A 14,968-nucleotide genomic window follows, 5' to 3' on the forward strand; every position below is an offset into this window, starting at 1 on the left:
TTCATAGCAATCCTAAATGTTTACTCTCTCACTAACAGTGCTTCAAAATGTATGAAGGAAACTGATAGAACCGCAAGAAGAAATAGATAAAAACCCACAATTACAGTCAAAGATTCTAATACCCTACTCACAATAATTGATAGACCAAGTAGAACAATTAGACAGATAATCAGTAATGATATAGAGGATGTGAAGAACATATCAACCAACAACAAACTTACCAAGATATACCACACTTTTGCTCATAACCCCATAACTGATACATTTAAAAGAATTCAAATTAGACAAGCATTTTCTCTGATGACAATGCAATCAAATTAAAAAACAATAACAGAAAGATATCTAAGAATTCCCAATATATTTAAAAAATAAAAAACACACTTCTAAATAACCCGCGAGTCAAATGAAAAAGAAATGAAAAGGGAGATTAGAGTGTATTTTGACCTGAATAAGGAAAATACATGTCAAAACTTGTGGAGTGCAATGGAAGAAATGCCTAGAGGAAAATTGACAGCACTAAATCCTATCTACAAAGAAAAGATGTAAAAATGATGATTTCAGTTCCCACTTAAGAAATCAGGGAAAAAATACACCCAAAGTAAGCAGAAGGTGGTAAATTATATAGCACCAAGAGAAAATCAATGAAATGGAAAACAGAAAATAAAGAAAATCAAAGCTACTAAAAGCTAGTTCTCAGAAAATCTACACTATTGACAAAATCCCTAGCCAGATTGACCAGGAAAAAAAAGAAAGGTGACACCTCTCATGAAAACACTTTTACAAGAGTAATAAGGGACTATTAAGAACAACTTTATGCCATTAAATTCAACAATTTATGTGAAACAGGCAAAATCCTTGAAAGGCAGAGACTATAAAATCTCCCTCAAGGAGAAATAGGTAACCCAAATAGCCCGACAGATATTAAAGAAATTGAATTTGCAACTAAAAACCTTCCAACAAAGAAAATTTCAGGCCTAGATGGCTTCACTGGTATATTCATGGAAGAAATAACATGAATTTTACACAAACTCTTCCAGAAAGTTGAAGATTCACTAAGACTTCTCAATTCACTCTGAGGTTCAGCATTACTTCAATACAAAGACCAAAGACTTTAACAAGAAAAGAAAACCACAAACCAATCTTCATCATAAACAAAGATGTACAACTTCTTTAAAATAGTTTAGCAAATTGAATCCTTCAACATGTCAAAAAAGGATAATGCATTATGATATACATAACATCCTAGAAATGCAAAGTTGAATTCACATTTAAAAATATTAATCAATGAAATTCCATATATTAAAAGATTTAAAAAACTATATAAAAGGATCTCAGTAGATGCAGAAAAAGCATTTGACAAAATCCTAATAAAAATTCTCAGCAAAGAATAGAGGGGAACTTCATGAATCTACTAAAGAACAGCTATGAAAATCACAACTGACAGCTCTCTTATGTAGTAAGATTAGATGCAAGGTAAAGGTGTTCCCTCTAATCATTTCTATTCAACATTGTACTGGAAGATCTAATTAGTACATTAAAGCAAGAAAAAAATGGCATCCAGATTGAAAGGGAAAGCAAAATGTCTTTATTTGCAAACAACATGATCAAATATGTAGAATATGCTACAAAATCTATAAAAGACATAGAAGGATTAGTAGGTCATAAGTTACAATATGAATATGTAAAAGTGAATGTGTTTGCATATACTAGCTAAGAATAATTAAACACCTAATTTTTCTTAAATGCCATTTATAATGACATCAAAAGATATGAATAATTAAGAATAAATCAACAGAAGATGCATCAGACCTATCCAATGAAAATTATAAAATGTTGCTTAAATAAACTAAATGAGCTCTAAATAAATGAAGAAATATATACTCTGTACATAGATCAGAGAACTTGATATTGTAAAGGTGTCAGTTCTCCTCAAAGTGATTTATATTCAATTCAATCCCAACCAAAATCTGAGCAGGACTTTTTGTACAAATTAAGTTCATTCTAAAATTCATATAGAAATAGTCAAAAACAACTTTGATTTTTAAAAGAACAAACTTGAAAGTGTAACGCTGCCATATTTCAAGATTTATTATAAAGCCAGAGGTATTAAGACAGTTTAGTATTGGCATAAAGATGAACAGCTCACTGAAACAGAATAAAGGTCCAAGAAATAAATTACGCAAACACATTCAACTAAATTTTTACAAAGGTATAAAAGAAATTCAGTGGAGAAAAGATAGTCTTTTCAACAAATTGGATATCCTTATGCAAAAAACAAAACAAAAACTTGTGAGGCAGGATTTCCAGAACGGCAGAGTGAGGGTCTCCATAAATTTACAACTCCATAAAAGTAACAAAAAGACTGGAAAATTTTTTTCAAAATTAAAGGCTTGCAATAATCAGAACATTTACTTAAAAATACCACTACCACCAGCTAAGTCTCAGTAGTGCAGCAGGATTTGTAACTTAAACCATTCTTATTCCCCACTCTTCCCAGCTCCACTATAACCTTGAAAAACAGCAGCTTTATAAACACAGTAGCTGTTAAAACTAGCAAGCTTGCAAGAGCAGATGCGGTTTGGAGCTCCTCAAAAAAATCACATTAGCAAGTCGTTCCATGATTTCACCTGACTGGCAGCTCCCTGGGAAAGTTACGCTCACAGAGAGTGTTGTTATCAACTCAGAGCTCCATAGGAAAAGCCCTCTTCACAGAATGTTTGTTAAAAGAAAGCAATCAGTGGCAACTGTTTAACATTGCAGCCCAGTTCTGTGATATCAACTTGCCAAAATAAAAAGGAAAATCTGGGGAAATAAATGTGCACATGGGGATTTGAAAAGTTACTGGATAATCTCGAAGAGTGCACATGTATGCAGGGCTGTGTACATGCCCAGGAAAAAACAGAGAAGACACCAGTCTCTTAAATATGGATGAACTTGAGGTCATGCGCAAGCAGAAAGTGAAGGCTAAGGCAGAGCTGTGAACAACCTAAGTGTTGAAGACACACCCCAACAAACATAGAGCCCCCCCCCCACCCAAAGGATAGAGGATTTATTGGGTCAAATAATCTAAGGAAACTGTTGACCAATCATTAGGTGACCAGGGAGAGATTTCAGTAGCCACACACTACAGAAAACATAGGTCAAAAGGAAACTTCAGAGAGCGATAGATATATATTCATTATCTTGATTGTGATGATGATTTCAGGCTCGATATGTAGGTTAACACATCTAATTGTATACTTTAAACATGTGTGGTGTATTGTATGTCAGTTATAACCTCAATAAAGTTGTTGAAAAACAGAACCGAAATAAATTGACTAAGCACTTAGCATGGTACCTGAACAGAGTGAAGACTCCTAGTATTTAGCTACTAGGAGTAGCAATAACAATAACAATAGTAGTGATAAAAAGAGTAAACCTTAAGTAAGGTCTCAGCTAGAGACCTGGGGTTTGCCTCACCTCTCCACCAAACTGTTCTGACCTAAGTCACCTATGACTTTTAAGTTGCTAAATCAAATAAACATCTCTCAGACATCATCTTACTTAACGTATCTGCATTTGACAGGTATTATTACCCAAATGACCTCATCCCTTATCACCTCCCTCAGTTTTCACTCTGCTCCAACCACACTAGTATTTTAGTTCCTGGAACATGCCAGTAGTAAGCTTGGCCTCAAGGCTTTGGAACATGCTGCCTGGAATGTTTCCCCACCCCAACCTGATATTTGTATAGCTTCCTCCTTCGGATTTGACTCAAAAGTCAACTTCTCAGCGAGACCACTATCAAAAAATTTAAATCTTCTGTCCTCCCTAATTCCAAAACTTTATATCTTCCTTTCCTGCTGTTTTTCTCTCTACACTTGTCACCATATGACATAATAAGTATTTATTTATCTAATCTATGATCTCTCTTCCCTCTGGAAGGTAAATCCCCTGCAGGTAGACATTTGTCTGGATGGTTCCCTTCTGTATCCGTAGCACCTAGTGCCTGGCACAAGGTACCGGCTAAATGCATTTGTAATATGCATTTAGTAGTGGAGGAAGTAATGGAGGAAGAGGGAAAGAGAGTAAAAGGAATAAAGAGAGAAAACAAAGAACTGTCTCTGGATGGTTTCCATCTGTGGGTTTATACAGACATTTAACACCTCTTTTGAGTGAAAGCCAGGATTTTCCATCTCATACTCTTCAATCAGCAACACAGTGGTAATAGGCCTGGACCAGACACCGGACACCTAGCTCTGAGCCCTTGCTCTGAAATTAAACAAATGACCTTGGGCTCTTAACCTCACTAGGCCTCAGTTTCCCAATTTGTAAACAAGAGAATGAGAAGTGAGGATGCTGAAAGGAACCTCTGGCAGTATAGTTCTATGACCAGAAGGCTCTGTATCCTGGCATTCAACAGAAACGGGTAAGAAAAATGACTCTGTTAGGTAAGGTACTTCACGTATTCTAAATAACAGATTTTCTTAGTAGACAGGAACACAGGGACATGCTTAACTTACCAGCCTCCATAGGAGAAATCAGTAGAGTTATGAAAAAACCAAGCCTGAGTAACACTTTCATATTCTCCTGAAGAAAGAGAGGAATGGAAGAAAAACAAAAATAAAAATGTTACTATTCCAGAAAATCTCTAAAACTACCTACATTGACTCTCCACCTATTCCCCTACCCTGACCACCCCCAAATCATACTGATGGGTTCATCTCCCTACGTCATTAATGTGATCCTGCTTCTGTATAGAAAATGGGGGGAAAGGGAATGAAGATTTTTAACAGAACTGGGGACAAACTCAAACAACTTAAGATTAGTAAAACGTCATCATCTGTCCCAATATTCATTTCCAGTCTTGAATATCATTTAAATTTCCCCAAAATATTATCTATGCTACATCCCAAATAGACATCTACTAGACCCTTAAACCTGCTTGCCTCTACTTAAGCGGATTTGTTCCCTCCCTGGAAGGCATCCCACTAATAGGACCCACTTGCAAACGTCTCCTCACACTTCCAGGTCCAGCTCAATGATCCCACTTTCATCTTCTAAGGTATGAAACTAAATCGTTAGTATAAAATGATATCACTGCATGGAAATACACCCCAAAGGACTAAACGAAATGGTAACAATATATTAAAAATGGGTTGGTTCTTGTGGTTGGGAGGTTTTCCCATTCTGTGAGGCTTTCTGTCTAAAATTTCTACAATGAGCATGTATTAATCATTATCCCAAAGAAAATAAAACCTCCATAGCACCCCCTTCCAGCCCCCAAGGGAGAAGCAGGCCCCACCAACATAGCATCAGCTACAAGAGGTATCGGTCAGCCATAGGACTACATATTAAACAGAGGTCCCGGTATTTTATTATTTTAGTTACATAATACTTTGTCTACAGACAAGGCAGGAGATTTAATCAGAATAGGCACTTGATTCGTGCTGGAAGGAGACCATACAATCACCTTATCTGCAAAAACAAAGTCACTAAAATAATAGCCATTGAATGTAAAAAAGAAAAACTCAGTTTGGCCTACCTTTCTAAACTTCTCAAACCCAAACGAACTTAATGTTCAGTATCACCTCTTTTCCTCTCTGAGTGTTCCTGTTACATGCTCCTGAATGGCGTTCTTACAATTATGTACGGTAAGTTCCAGTCTGGAACCTCCAGGGAACTTCTGCACAAATCTATTCGAGGGCACACGAGTACCTCAAACTCATTAGGCCCCAAACCAAACTCATTCTCTTCCCACCAAACTTGTTCCCCAGTGCTGTGGGGGCACAGCACAGCCCTACATCGACCATGCGCCCACCCAACAAGAGCTCTGAGCTCAATGACCCTGTCTGCAGGCCCCCACTCCAGAGCCGCTCTCTCACCTGGCCCTGACCAGTCTGCCTCTTAGGTCATCAAGCCTACCCACTTCACTCACACCCACTGCTGATGCTCAAGCAATCACCAGCTCCTGCCTGGATTAATGATGTCAACAGACTCCTTACTGCTCTCTGCCTGCGGATTCAAGGCTTCCATTCAAGCCAGGGAGCCTACAGACTCCCAGTTACCAAATAATCTCTTCAAAACACCTTCACCGGCTCTCCAGTGCACCTGAAAAAGTCCAAACTCTTCAGCAAAGTGTACAGGTTCTTTGTGCTGAGGCTCCGACTTACATCTCTAGACTCAACCCCATCCCCTCCCCCACCCCGGTCTCTAAGTCAGCCCTCACCTTGCCCTGCTCTCCAGCTCACAGCCTTTGCCTTCAGGATTCCCTCCACCCTTCACCTGGCCACCTCCCATATCCCTCAGGTCTCAGCCCAGCCCGAGTCACTCTCTGCGCACCCTGCCCAGGGAGCCCCAGACTCCTTGCCTAGCTAGGTCTTTCTCCTCTGAGCTCCCACAGCAACCTGTGTTCCTGCTGGTCAGAGTCTTCGGCACATTTTACTGCTGTTACCAAAGCAGGAACCACGACACCCACAGCAGCCAGCACAGAACTTGGAACTCAGAAGCCCTGAAGAAAATCTCATGCAATGAATGAAAAAATCCTCTACCCCACCTCAGTGGCAATGTCCAGAGCAGACCATGCTTTGATAGTTTCACGCTTTGAAAAAATCTGCTTTTTCATTTTTTTACAGATTAAATTTGCCTCTATTCTTATTTGTAGCTATAAGTTAATTGCAAACACAAAACATTTTAAGTAAGACATCACTGATTCAAATTCTAATGGCATGCAATCTTTGCAATAGTAGCTGGAAAATGTTCTATTTAAGAAGTGGCATTTAAAGGTATAAAAAAATGTTATAATGTGCTTTTTAAATAACTGCAGGTAGTTAGACTCCTGCAGGTGTCTAACTGCAGGTAAAAAGACTGCAGGTAAAAAGATTGCAGGTAAAAAGACTCCAAGCACAAGAGACACCCCCCGCTCACCTTCTCCTCAGTTTACCTCCAGCGTGAGGACAGTGATCTGTAGCCTGGCTCATGCCTTTAATCCTACCTCAGAGCAGTAAGACTGCATTCGTTAAGTGTCCTGTAATTCTGAGATTTTAGTCATATAAATTGGCCTTCTCCCAAATTAGCTTAGATTTATAGTATCATTATCATATTTACCTTTAAACTGTATTCAGATTATTAAAATAAGGTAAAAGGCTTTGCTGTCTTACACCCTGGCCTATTTGCTCTTCCTGTAACTTTGAGGAAATATTTTAAGCCTCTCTGCTGGAGAGGAAGAAAACAAAGGGTTAAAATGTTGCCCAATTAGCAGTTCCAGGTTAATCAATTATTCACCCATTAGTTTATAGATAAATAAATAAACAGAGGCGTTATAAAACCAACTGAGCACTGTCAGCTGTTCATTTAGTTACAAGATCTGGCTTGTCTGATTACTAGGCAGGGGAGAAAGAAAGGAAGATGCCAGACTGAATTATACAGAGCGTATCTCGAGATAAAATTCCAAATTAATGGTGAGCAAAGAATATTTAATAATTTCAAGTCCAAAGCCAGGGGCCTGCTGCCACAGGGCAGGGTGATATTGGAAATGACTCCTCCTTGGGCCTCAGTTTCCTCATCTGTACGGGTGGGCAATGAGTTGGATGATCTCAGACCCCTTCCTGCTCTAATAAATAAATAAAGCCCGGGAGCCAAGGCCCATGAGTCCAGATTTCACTTTGCCTGCCCTAAAATTTTTCTGCAAAAAAAAACAAGGGAGTGGGAGTGGCCCCTCCCTCCAGCAGGGGATTTTTCTGACTCCATATCAGTCCCCAGGACCCTGGGGCCAGAGGTCAGCTCTAGGCAATGGAATGAGAGAGAGGGTCCCATGACCTAAGAGAGTGAGGACACTGGAAAGGAAAAAAGGGAAACGTTTGTGTTCTACTGTATGTCAGGCAGAGTGCTAGTGCCAGAGACAAAAACAGTAAAAAATGTTTAAATGAACAAAATAAAATATAAAAGGAGAACCTGCTTCTCTAGCTGGTCACAATTTAGGCATTTGGCCACATGTGACTACAAGATATCTTCCACACACCCAATCGATAGCACTCAGCCTCCGTGCTTCAGTTCTGCCATTTAACAAAATGGGGATAATAATAACAGTATTTGTTGACAATTGTAAGGATTAAAGGAGTTGTCACAAGGGAAGGGCTGAGAACACTGTCTGGCAAATGGTCACCCTCAAGTGTTAGCCATTGTAAGTCACCCCACGCTATGATGACAAATAAAAGTTGTAGAAAAATGTTTTCAGGTACCCATTCATTTATCCATTCACTGCCAAACTCAACCATTGTATATTAAATATCTACTACATGCCTGCATCTACACTTGGCCCTGGGAACAAAAATAGGAATAATGATCCTGGGCCTGGCTCAAGGAGCTCATCAAATGGCAGGGAAAGAGAGCAAATCCATTAGAGAGCTATACCATGATTCGGAAGTGTCCACGACGGGGAAAAAATGTCAAGGTTTGAGGGAGGCAGCACCCTAACTCAGCCTGGAGGAGGACTCCTGGAGAGGCGTGAGGTGGTGGGGAGAGTATGGAGGAGATCAGTACTGTTGTGCTTGGTGCATAAAGCAAAGGTGGGGTAACACGAGCAAGGCAGGAGAGGCTGAAAGTGCCCCAAACCGGAGGAGTCTTGTTGAGGCGTTGGGACGGCACTTAGTAGGTGGCCAAAAAAATCATTTAAAGGTTTTAAGCCAAGGGGTGGGGCACAATCAGATTTTCACTTTTTTAAAGAAATTCTGGCACTTGTGTGGAATATAAACTGGAGACAAGAGGGGAGGCGGAGAGAGCAGGCTGCCGTGATGGGGAGGGGTGTCCAGATCAGAGAAGCTGTGGGTGTGAGCCAGCCAGCAGTGATAGACACACAGATCCTTACCTGGATCTGAGACCACCTCAAAGGCAGCAAAAGAAGAGGTGACTGAGTGGGTCGGGAGGCATAAGTCCTGTTTCACTGGGGGGCGGGGGGGCAGTGGGGGACAGATCTAGGGAAGGAGGGCAGGTTCTGGCATCCACAGACAGCCTGAGGAGATGCCGAGAGGCCTGCATCTCCTGGGACTAGGTGAGCAGTGAAGTCTCCAACTGAAATGGAGAATCGGAGCATAAACCAAACGCTAAGTCAAGTAGACAGCAGGGCCTGGAACTGGAGAAAGCCCTGAAGACACTGAACTGGGAGCCATCATCACACAGGTCATAGCTGTCACTCTAGGGAAGGTGACCCTGGGAAAGCGGGTGAGCAGTGGCTCTAAATGGACTCGCAGACCCCTTCAGAAACCTGATAAAACCCTGGAGCTGTCCCAAATAGAAATGTACTGAAAAAAATAAAATGTTCTGTATACAATGGAAGGTATGCCAGGACCACCTGAAACTGAGCGTGCAGGATTTCAGCTGTTTATGAGAAAAGGTCGGTGGGCCCCAGGGGTGACCCAGCCCTGTTACCTCGGAGAAGGTCTGTTCTCGTAGGAAGTGGTCCAGCAGCTCAGGAGAGAGTCACCATCTTTAAGGGATGTGTCTACCTGGGGAAGGAAGAGCACATACGAGCGTAACTTTCAAGTCACCGACTGCCACACAGATCTCAAGAGGGGTCAAAAAAAAAAAACAATGAAGCTTATGAAGCTTATGGAAATGAGTTGTATGTTTAGGGAGTGTGTCTTCCACAGTTTCAAAAATCAAGTATCATGGGGTGAGGAATAAAAAGAGCTTGACACCACCACCAATTTTTGACTAAACACACGTACCTGGCACTTTACTAGACACAGAGATGCATAAATGAGTCAAACCACCTCTAAGAAATTCACGGCCTCACACACATGGAGAGTAAAGCTCAGAGAGGTGCACCAGATGCCAGAACAAAATGAAAAGGCCCTTTTCAAAAATAGGTACACCTTCTCAGTGCTCGCTCTTCCTTATACCAAGCGTATGACTATTCCTGCTTTGCAAATTACATTATTTGAAATAACTTCAGAAAGCCTAAGCTGTGACTGCTCTCCTGTTATGTCCTGGTGACATCTCACCATTCCTTCTCTGCTTTTGCAGTTTACTTTCAGTATTTTGGAATATTTCTCTCTCTCTCTCTCTCTCTCCCCCCCCCTCCGCCCCCACTCTCGTTTTGAAGTTTGAATCATTTCCTTAGGCTTTTGAAAAGCTTGGTCTGAGCATAGGCCTTTTAATGCCCAGTCATAAAACAGCCTGACTAACTTAACACCAAACATTTTGCTTCAATGAGATGGACTAAATACCACCTTATTATTCACTTTAGATGTATGAGACAGGACACAGCATCACATTAAGATGCCAGAGGCACACTGGCTCATCAACATGAATCATAACATACCGTGGAATCAAAGAGAAGACTATATGATTCCCTGGCCCATCCCCCCACCAAGGTCCCCCCAGCCTCTCGTAGTGCGTTCCAGAAATGACTGTGGCTGATGGGAATTACATGGGGAATGCGAGAAAAATTAATATATTGGGGGAGGGAGAGAAGGATGGGCAAGAAGAATGATTTTATTTGCAGAGGCACTGACATCCCACGTCCCCCTAACCACTTTACTTTCCCTCTTCCTCTTTGCCCCAGGAACTTCTTAAAAGAAATTTTATCTTCACTTCCTCTGCTTCCCACCCAGTGTGGAACGGCATGACCAGCTGCCGCCTAGGCTCACTGCTCCCCTGAAGCATACTGCCCAAGCAAAGGGCCCTCTGTTTCCATCTTACTGGACAGCTTGCAGCACCTGGCCCTACCCACCCCCCACCTCTTTGCCCCCTGGGCTGAGGCCACCCCCACGCCACCGTCCCGCCTTCACCTTCCAGCTCCCCATTGCCTTTCAGGCTCTTCTCCTTGCCCATTTATACAAACTGTACTCACCCTAGTCCACCAGCTGCTTTTGTGACTCTGACCAGCTCTGAGAGCATTCTGATCAGAAGCCTCCCCTAGGGGCCCCTGTGGACACCCCCTTCCTCCACAGCCAGGAACAGAGTCACAAACGTTCTCCCTCTGGCAGCATTGATTGGGGGGCTCCCCTAGTTGCTGGCCTTCCCTTCCTGGGCCAGGGGAGAAAGGTACAGAGCAGCCCATCTCCTCTCCCATAATCCTGTGAGGGAGACCCCATCCTACACATCTTGCATGTGTTAAGAGCATAATAAATATGAAGTGTGATCAAAATATACAGTGAATGTTCAGATTAAAAAATGTTTTACTACAGTACAAGACACATTGCCATTAATCCCCCTCAAAATACTCCCCCTTGCTTCGAACACACTTATCCCATTGTTCTTGCCATTTTCTGAAGCAGTTCTGGAAATCCTCTTTCGTGAGTGTCTTTACTTGTGCTGTTGTGGCTGCCTTGATATCCTGAATCATTTTGATTTTGGGGAAAAGCCAGAAGTCACACAGTGCCAGATCCGGTGACTAAGGTGGACGAGGACACACTGTAATGTTTTTGTTTGACAGAAATTGCCTTATACCAGAAGCCATGTGTGGCACGGAACATTGTCATGATGGAAGATGATTTAGGGCACACTTTAAAACCCACATTCTCTCAACCATAGCTCACAACCTGACGGACTGCACTGAACAAGTTGAAACTTGTCACACACTGTTACTAAGGTTCAGTGTGCCGCTTCCTGTATTGAAGACCCCTGCCTTTCCGTTGGATGGAAGCAGCAGCATTCACCGTATTGTTTGATCACACCTCACAGTTAAGAGGGAAGAGAAGAGTAGGAAGGAAAAGAGAGAGAAAGAGGGAGGGAGGGAGGGAGGGAGGAAGACATCCACCCACCGTCTTTGCATTAGACCACATACGAATGAAAACCTGGCTTAGTCTGAAGAGGGGCAAGGATGAAATATGGGTACTATATGTAAGTCAGAGAACTGAAATGCAAGGGGAACTACTGTTGGGGTCTGCAGCTGGGAATCATGCTGGAGAAGGTAGAAAACCAAGGAGTTAGACAAAGGGCTCATAGCCAGAGGATGGGGAAGATTCTGTGGGAATCAGTGGGGGCAGGACTAGAGTCAGAAGCTATTAACACCAGAAGTACCGGGCAAGTAAAACCTCCCTTCTTCAGTAACAACTTAGCGAAGCCCGTTGTAATTTTTGAAATTGGTTTATAATAAAATTCAATATATACTTTTAGAAAGTATCAGCAGTAATAAACAGTCACAGATTTATTCCACTGTGCGGTTTTTCAGATGAATTTTCCACATAAATTAAAGGATTAAGGAAGGAGAAAGGATTAACTGCCCCCAAAAAATTAACTAGCCTACCGCTCCCCTTCCTACCTGAGCTGCAGCGATGCCTACTACCTAGGTTACCTAAGGGATTTCCAGACTTGCTAACACCCTGTAGAGCAGCTTCCAGCTGCTGTGCAGGGGTGAAGCACTGGGACTCTCACACCCAGCACGGGGCAATCAGTAGGGACCAAGTGTGAAAACAGGAAGCACGGCTTGCTGTGACAATCACATGAAAAAGCTGGCCATTGTGGACTTCCCAAGTGTAGCTCCCATTGCTTTTTGGTGATTACAACATACTTAGAAACGTCAGTGCACAACAACATGACTATGTGGTACATGGAACTTACAAAGCTACTTGTCTACTGAAGATAAAACACAAATGCACGTTTGAGGCATGAAGCAATGTCCGACTAGACCCAGAATGAGAAAATTTCAACTTGAACTAAATTCCAAAAGCAGATTAAGTATAAGAATTTACGAGGAACATATTGGACCCTAATAGGATCCCCACTTCCAGGAAGGACTGACTTCCTCTTTAGTGCCATCCTGTCACTCTGCAAGAAATTCCATGCCCAGAGCAGACATAGGAAAAGTGACAGCTGGGGGACTGAAGGATTGTCACAAGAACCTAGGTGGTTTCCTCAAGACCCAGGACCCCTGTGCAGGGGGAGGAGCATTTGTTCCTACTTGTAGCCATATGGTGTCTATTAATGCCTTCTTGTTCTTGAGAAATTTCCTCCTTATTCTTGAGGAATTCCCCCACATTGTGAATCTTGCCTTCCCGGACAGAAGCCAGGCCTGTGGCCGAGGTGGCATGCATGAGACACACCCCAGACATCACGAGCAGTATGATGAGAGTAGCAGCAAAGGTACTAGCGCTGGGGGCAGTGTCTGAGCACAGGCTGCACTGCCCCATCCAGCATCAGCACACAGCAGTCCTACTGTGTGTCTTGTGCTGTTTCTAGCTACACTAATCTCCAACCCTGGCTTCCCTGCCTGCCCCCAGCTCCAGCCCATATTGTGAGGACCCCTGAGCGTGCACACGTCCACGTCCATCTCCCCCATATAGCCCTGGCCACTCTTCACACCAGGGAGGCACACAAGCGGTGGAGTCCGTAGGCAATGACCCAGGAAAGAGGCCCACACAGGCCCTGGCACCAGAGTCCAGGTGGCTTGGGCAGGGAATTCCAGCTGTCCCTCTGGGTACCAGGATCATGGTCAAGGGCGAGGTACTGGTGTGCACAAGTTCCAAGTGGGCACGTCCTCTTGGCCCTCCAACTGCTGGCCATGCCAAGGCATGTGACTGGCTAAGATGAAGTACAGAACTCTCCAGGGCCTGGGTCTAAGGGAAGTTCTGAGGAAGACAAACCTCAAGTCCAGCTGACGTGCGATTATTAAACTGTACTTTCAATGGGAGTCATTTCAAGACACCGCCTCAAAATTGCTCTTAAATGGGGACTTTCCAGAGAAACTCAAGACAAGGGAAGAGACGACAGTTGGTGAATCCTTCATTTTCCAAGTACTAGACGTAACAGAGGCCCACTTCTGCAACTGAAAAAGAAATACTAATTGTACTTCCCACGTTCCACCTCATACCAACTCACTCTTTACACCATTTATGAGTGCCTCATAAATACATACACACCATCATTTAATACAGCTTCTCATCCCAAACATTAATCAACATGTGTATGGATGTATAGGGGGTGCCAAAAAAAATGTATACAAGCGGATACTTTGGTCAACATTGCTCAAGAAGTAGTAGTTCGCCATGATCAGAAGTGTCTGGACATTGATGGTAACCACTCTGAGCACCTCTTGTCATGGCAGAAGTCAAATGTGACTTGTATTCACCTTTTGTTATCGGCATATATTGAGTATTACAATTTTAATACAGTTTTCCTTTCTTAAAATGTGTATACATTTTTTTTGGTACCCTCTGTATATTTGACATGACGGAGAAATATTCAGAGGATTAGGCTCCAACTGTAATTAGGCTCTTGACTAGAACTGAGACATGACTGTGGATGAGTTCCCAGGAAAAGCAAGGATTAAAGCAGGTTCTTTAGATCAGGAAATGTCACAACTTCCAGTTCTATTGAGAACCAGTGGAAACATGTCTGGGGAATGGGTTATGATATTAAAACAAAACCCATAATTATGATCGTCACCTGTTACAAGGATCCTAACAGCTATTAAACAATCTCCTATAGTGTTAAGACCAAAAATATCAGTTTTAAAGACGAAAGCCATAGAACCGCACAGTTGTAGAAAATCCTTGAGAATTCTGCACCTATGCAAGTTCTTATTTCTGAAACTAGAATCCACAAACCCCCAAGAAGAAGCAGTAGACAGCTGGGAAACTCGGAGTCTATCTTCTGGGGTACTGACTTTACCCACGGATTTTCTGGGGGAAGTTATTATTTTCATATTAGAGAAACTACAGCTCTGTTATAAAGTGGAAAGAAAAATTTTCAAGAGATTATACATGAGGTATCAAAGAAGTACCCCTTAAGGTAAGTCACTTTGGAGTGCTGAATTGAGCATCTGCTTTTCATTTCACCCGAGGAGTCGTTTGGTGGGAAAATCTGAGAGGCACTACCCTCCATCAACACCTACAGTCATCTCTATTTAGTCCCAATCATGCAAAATGGAAGCATCAGGGGTCCACAAACTCACACCCATGGGACCACCTAATCCTAACTACTGAGGACACCCCCAGGATGGTTCCCCACTTGAGACAGGGAAAGAAAACATGGAAGTGACTCAGAG

The 14,968-nt window shown here is 42.4% G+C and overlaps 1 protein-coding gene across 7 annotated transcripts in view; it reads right to left on the bottom strand.

The window, feature by feature from the left end:
- The window catches only part of IL1R1 (interleukin 1 receptor type 1), a 70,953-nt gene that overhangs the window by 18,896 nt on the left and 37,089 nt on the right, over window positions 1–14,968 (bottom strand). For 6 of the 7 annotated variants that reach the window (XM_081068169.1, XM_081068166.1, XM_081068167.1 and 3 more), the window contains exons 2-3: window positions 9,406–9,482; window positions 4,503–4,569 (exon numbers count right to left, since the gene is read on the bottom strand). In XM_081068169.1, coding sequence (XP_080924295.1) covers window positions 4,503–4,563 — 61 coding nt within the window. In that variant the 5' untranslated portion in view covers window positions 4,564–4,569; window positions 9,406–9,482. Of the gene's footprint in view, window positions 1–4,502; window positions 4,570–9,405; window positions 9,483–13,565; window positions 13,748–14,968 lie in introns of all 7 variants that reach the window. The other variant, XM_081068168.1, reaches the window with a different exon arrangement.

Source organism: Rhinolophus hipposideros (assembly GCF_964194185.1).
Source record: "Rhinolophus hipposideros genome assembly, chromosome: 12".
Lineage (NCBI taxonomy): Eukaryota > Metazoa > Chordata > Mammalia > Chiroptera > Rhinolophidae > Rhinolophus > Rhinolophus hipposideros.